Raw genomic sequence first — 6,000 nt, forward strand, 5'->3', positions numbered from 1 at the left:
AGCCTCCTGAGTAAATAGGCCTACAGTTGTATCCCAGCACACCCTGCAGTGAGGTCTCACTATGTTTCCCCGGCTGGTCTTGAACTCCTGGGCTGAACTGATCCTCCCACCTCAGCCTTCCAAAGTGCTGGGATTCCAGGCGTGTGCCGCTGTGGCCACCAGTCCCCTATTTATTAATGGGTGTTTAATTCATTTCCAACCTTTTTTACTATTTACAAATGGTAGTTTAATAAATAATCCTGTACAGTAGTGTCCCTTCTTATCCACGGTTTCAGTTATGCAGTCAATCATGATCCAAAAATATTAAGTGGAAAATTTCAGAAATCGTAAGTTTTAAATTCTGTTACGAGTAGCACGATGAAATCTCATGCTGTCCCACCCTAGGTGTGACTCATCCCTTTGTCCAGCGTGTCCACACAGTAGATAAGTTACTTTGTAGCCATCTAGATTATCAGATCAAAAAACATAGTATATAGAGGGTTTGGTCCTCTGCAGTTTCAGGCATCCAGTGGGGATCGTGGACTGTATCTCTTGCGGATAAGGAGGCACCACTGTATGTGTCTCACTCACACATACACATTTTATCTGTGATACAAATTCCTGCAAGCAGAATGACTGTTTCAAAGGGTAGCGTGATTTATAATTTTGATAACTATTGCCAGATTGCCCCCATGTGATTTTCTAATCCAGTAACTTGATTAACTTCATATATAAACAATTAGTATTTTCTTTTCTGAGAAGTCACTGCCAACTTTTCTACTGATTGTTTTCAGTAGTATCTCTTAAAAGTTTGGTTCTCAGACCACCTTCGTTGAATAAACACTTAATTGGTGCCGGCCACTGGTGATATAGACTGAGCCTTTTGCCGTCCTAGAGCTTACAGTGACACAAGTAAATAAAATGAGCATGAATAAACGTGGCAAGTAGCATTAGCTCTTAAAAAGAAAATAAGGATAATTTGGTAGAGAATGACTGTTTGTTGGATAGCATGTATTAGAGTAGACCAAACTCTGATATGACAGATAGACCCCCAAAATATGGTAGCTTAAGGAGTACCAAGTTTCCTTCATTTTTGTCTTAACAGTCCAGAATAGGTGTTCAGGTTAGTGGCTAGGCTGTCTTCCAGGTCCTGGTTTCCTACCATCTTATGGTTCCACCATGCCCTAGGGCCTAACTGTCTACTGTGTCCAGCAGGCAGAAGGACTTGGGAGGTACTATTTTGTGTGCCAGGCTAGCAGTGACATACAAAGTTTCATTCACATTCCGTGGACAGCTTAGACATATGGCCATCAGTGAGTACAAGGGAGGCTGGGAAGTGTTGTATAGCCATGTGCTCAGGAACGAGAAGAATACTGTGCACAACCTGTAGCTTCTACCACAGTGGTTGAGGCAGTATCAGTCAGAGTGGTCAGGGAAGGCTCTGGAACTGAAGTGATGAAAAAGAGACATCCAAGCAATAAGAAAATCCAAGAAATAAGAACATTTCTAGGCAGAGGGGAGCAGCGTGTTATTAGTACACTGAGGCATTTGAGAGATAGTGACCCAGGGGAGGAATGGAAGGCAAGCCGCCTTTGGTTGGAACCCAGGTAGCCGGGGATAGGATGGGTGGGAAAAGAAGTTGGAGAAGTGGGCATTGGCCAGGTGATGCAGACCGTTGTATCCGTTTGGGATTGTTTTGTTTTTCTAAGTGCAGTGAGAAGGCATTACAGGATTTTAAATAAGGAAGTGATTGGATTTGTGTTACGAAAAGATTGTTCCTGCTACCCTTTGGAGAACGGCAAGGATGGAAGCAAGGAGTTCATTTAGGGGGCTGTTGTGTTAGCCTAGGCAAGAGGAGATGGTGGGGATGAAGAGAAGAGGCCAAATTTGGCATCTGTTTCATAGGTGGACACGTAAGTTCTTGCTCATGGGTTGGACAGAGGCATTGTTAAGCAGCTGGGTAGATAGTAGTCCTTTATTGAAAGAAGAAAGATGGAGAGAGGAAGGACATGAGGGATAAGTAAAGACTTCCTTTTGGACCTGCCTAGAATACTATCTGGCCCTTTTCGGGGAATATTTGCAGACCCCTAGCATAAACAGTGCTCCCAAGGGAAGACAGTGGCTAGTGAAATAGATGAACCTATTTAAGGATATAACTTTCTACAAATTGCATCTTTCATGATGAAATTTTTTTGCCCTTGAATGTATTTGGGATATTGTATTATAAAACTGTCTAACACATTAAAAGTTTCAAAAACACTTAACCCGTGATTAATGTAATGCTAGTTTGTGTCATCGCTTTTGATGGAAGATTAAAGCTTGGAAGCAGTCCTCTGAAAAATCCTTTTAAAAATCTGTTCTTTCAGGTGCGTCAGCAATTTCCTGCCCCTCTTGGTTGGTCAGGCACTGAAGCTCCTACACAGGTCACTGTTGAAACTCATCCTGTTCAAGAAACAACCTTTCATGTAGCCCCTCAACAGAATGCATTGCATCATCACCATGGTAACAGTTCCCATCACCATCACCACCACCACCACCATCACCACCACCATGGACAACAAGCCTTGGGTAACCGGACCAGGCCAAGGGTCTACAATTCTCCAACAAATAGCTCCTCTACCCAAGATTCTATGGAGGTTGGCCACAGTCACCACTCCATGACATCCCTGTCTTCCTCAACGACTTCTTCCTCGACATCTTCCTCCTCTACTGGTAATCAAGGCAATCAGGCCTACCAGAATCGCCCAGTGGCTGCTAATACCTTGGACTTTGGACAGAATGGAGCTATGGACGTTAATTTGACCGTCTACTCCAATCCCCGCCAAGAGACTGGCATAGCTGGACATCCAACATACCAATTTTCTGCTAATACAGGTCCTGCACATTACATGACTGAAGGACATCTGACAATGAGGCAAGGGGCTGATAGAGAAGAGTCCCCCATGACAGGAGTTTGTGTGCAACAGAGTCCTGTAGCTAGCTCGTGACTACATTGAAACTTGAGTTTGTTTCTTGTGTGTTTTTATAGAAGTGGTGTTTTTTTTCCAAAAACAAAGTGCAAAGCTGCTTGAATCAGAAGGAGATTAACACACTGAACCGCTACAAGAGGGCAAAGCTGACTTTTTTTTTTTTAACTTGAAAAGATTGCAGAGGGACGTTGAAGTGTTTAAAAGAGCCATGTCCAAACCCATCTTCATGGATAGCTCAGAGGTATCCTCTCTTTGCTCCCCCATTTTAACTTGCCACATCCCAGCCATAGTGGGGTTTTTTTGTCTTTCTTTTCAGCAAAAATATTCAGATGTTGGTCTTGGTCATTTGCCAACTAATTTTAAAATAAAAGGCACTGCACATAATTTGCATAAAGGGCCCATGAGGGTGTTTTTTTTTTCTTTTTGTCCCCCCCACTATTTTTTTGTTCTGTTTTGTTTTGGGTGGGAGGGTGGGAAATTTGGGTTTTTAAGTCCTCTAAACACACTTGGGCACGGAAATGCAGTACTGTAAGGAAGAGGGACCTCCAGCTTCCACAAACACCATCTTCAGCTGTATGAAAGGGACGGTTGTGTTGAAGTTTGTCAGGCACAGTAAGCATGCTGAGTGGCGGGGATCAGAACTCTCCTATCTGAACCTACTGAGGATCAAAGCAGCAATTACATGGGATCCTGTGGCTCTCCTGTTGTAGAGGCCACAGGAAGATAGGATGGAACGTGACTGGTCTCCTAACCAAGGTGCACTGAGAAGCAATCAACGGGTCAGTCGTGGCCAGTCCTGGGAAGGTCTGAGTGGTGGTCTTTGGGATAACCTTTGGCCTTATGGATTTGGACTCGAAATTAGAAGAGCCTACCATTTCAGATGCAATCACTTTTGGACATGCTTTTGCAGACAGTCCTTAATGCTGAAAACACAGAGAATGGGTAATTCAAGAGGCCTTTCTTTTAAAATAGACTTTTGTGACCCACTAATTGTAAGGTATTGCAAGGTCACTTTGCGTGTGTCATAAAGTTGACTTCCTTATTGGTTGAAGGTCACAGAAGTAGTGGTTTGCTTTGATGGAAATAGCTACAGCTGTGTCCCTTCCTGCTTTTTACTTTTTCTTTTGCTTTTTCTCGGCACGTGGTATCTCCACCATTTCTTCTGCACAAAGATGTCTTCTGTTCATCCTGAACATTTTTAAAAAATGCAGAATTTTATGTGACTGCTTTTTTGCCTCACAATTATGCTGTGAATTTTACAAAAATTTATTTTCTTTTTTGATAATTTATTGTACCAAAGCTGTTTTTATAGCACATAGATGTCTGTAACCAATAATGTAGCAGTTCTGCACTTTGACACAAGGTGTAACTAGACCATTTTTAAATGTCAGTTGAAAATTATGGCTGTACTATTGCTTAAACAAAACTGGAACTGTTGTTGAATCCATAGCCAATACATTTACAGCAATCTGTGTACTGAACATAATAGATTGACATCTAATTCAAGATTACAACATCTGTTACATTCTAAGTGTGTTCAGGCTTCTGAAGGTAAAGGGACACTGGATCCAGAAGCTATGGAACCAGCAGTTGATTCTTGTATTCCTGATTAACCTACTTGTAAACTTGAAAGCAAGACCTTGATTGCACCAACAGGTCCAGAGTATGAGCGCAAGTAAAGCAGAACTCTCATGCGTGACCTGAGCAGACAGGCTGGTATTATTAACAGGTGCCTCGTGTTGAGATTACGCTGCCTTAATGTAACACAGTCTGGCAGTTGCTAAATTTGTGTTCCCATTTTAAATTGACCAATTTTGGGGTGTGACACTTTTGAGCGGTTGAATTGGGAGAATGAAGTAATTTACCTGTCCAGGATCAAAAGAAGCCTAGAAAAGAAGCAGTAATCTACCTCTGCCGCTAACCTGTTTTAAGACGACTCAGCAGAACACCGCCTTTCATTCTATTGGGCAATTCCATGTGGCTGAGTAGGTCAACTTTTTTTCTGAACAAAAGCAGGTTTTTATATGTAAACAGTGACAAAAGAAAGGCTAAACACTATGTAATGTGAATGGAAACTTGGAAATATTCGTTTTTATAAACTACAGAAATTTTTTGTTGTTTATCAGGAAATCCATATTTATTTTGTAATTAACTGTCAAGCCTGTGGATGATTTTTTTGAACTTGGTAGTTCTTAAAGGTTTACAGTGAATAAAAGGATATCATCTTGAGTATAGCAATATCAAAAGGAATTCAGTAGTTACTGCTGTTTAGGAATAATGAGGTTAAGATATCATATGGGTCAGGTCATTTTTTTTCTGTGCTGGTTGCCACATCTTAGCAAGCACCAAAAAACTAAAGCAGTTTTTAAACCAATATTTACATAAAGAAAATCATAAAATCCAATGCTTCTGCATACTGTGTTATGTTACAGTCCAGTTTTGTGTGCTTTACTACACAGTTTGGTTACAGGACTTCTGTGCATTGTAAACATAAACAGCATGGAAAAGGTTAAATACCTGTGTTCAGATTGTAAGATCTAGTCCGGACTTGCTGTGTATATTGTAACGTTAAATGAAAAAAAGAACTCCCCTTTGTATTATAGTCATGCGGTCTTATGTATGATAAACAGTTGAATAATTTGTCCTCAGACTCTTTACTATGCTTTTTTAAAATTAATTTAAGAAAAATGTAAACATAGTAAAAATCTTCCTATGCAATTAACCTGGTCCAGGTCTGGTAGGTATACTATCAAAGTTGAGTTAAATGTGTAAAAAGGACACTATTTGAGATACATCAACATAGGCATCAGCAATCTCTGAAAGTAAAAATTGGAGGTTTAACACATCATTTTGATTTTTCACATTGATTTTTTTATTTGAATGCTTACATAATATTTTTGTGGTTCAAAATGCTAGTGTTTTAGTTGGTAGCATTTAGAATAGATGGGGAGGGTCTAGTGGTTTTCTCTGATACGCTTTGACGTGCTTGGATGAAGGAGGGAATACGAATACTCATTCTTCCTTCCCCAAATCTTCATACGGGGACATATCA

At 40.7% G+C, this 6,000-nt stretch overlaps 1 protein-coding gene across 9 annotated transcripts in view; it reads left to right on the forward strand.

Moving 5' to 3' along the window:
• The window catches only part of DYRK1A (dual specificity tyrosine phosphorylation regulated kinase 1A), a 153,405-nt gene extending 147,807 nt beyond the window's left edge, over window positions 1-5,598 (forward strand). For 7 of the 9 annotated variants that reach the window (XM_030914227.1, XM_030914223.1, XM_030914228.1 and 4 more), the window contains one exon: window positions 2,346-5,598. In XM_030914227.1, coding sequence (XP_030770087.1) covers window positions 2,346-2,966 — 621 coding nt within the window. In that variant the 3' untranslated portion in view covers window positions 2,967-5,598. The remainder of the gene's footprint in view (window positions 1-2,345) is intronic. The other 2 variants (XM_030914226.1, XM_030914230.1) reach the window with 1 other exon arrangement.
• Window positions 5,599-6,000: the final 402 nt, after the last annotated feature.

The sequence above is a fragment of the Rhinopithecus roxellana genome, chromosome 13, assembly GCF_007565055.1.
Source record: "Rhinopithecus roxellana isolate Shanxi Qingling chromosome 13, ASM756505v1, whole genome shotgun sequence".
In the NCBI taxonomy this organism is placed as follows: domain Eukaryota; kingdom Metazoa; phylum Chordata; class Mammalia; order Primates; family Cercopithecidae; genus Rhinopithecus; species Rhinopithecus roxellana.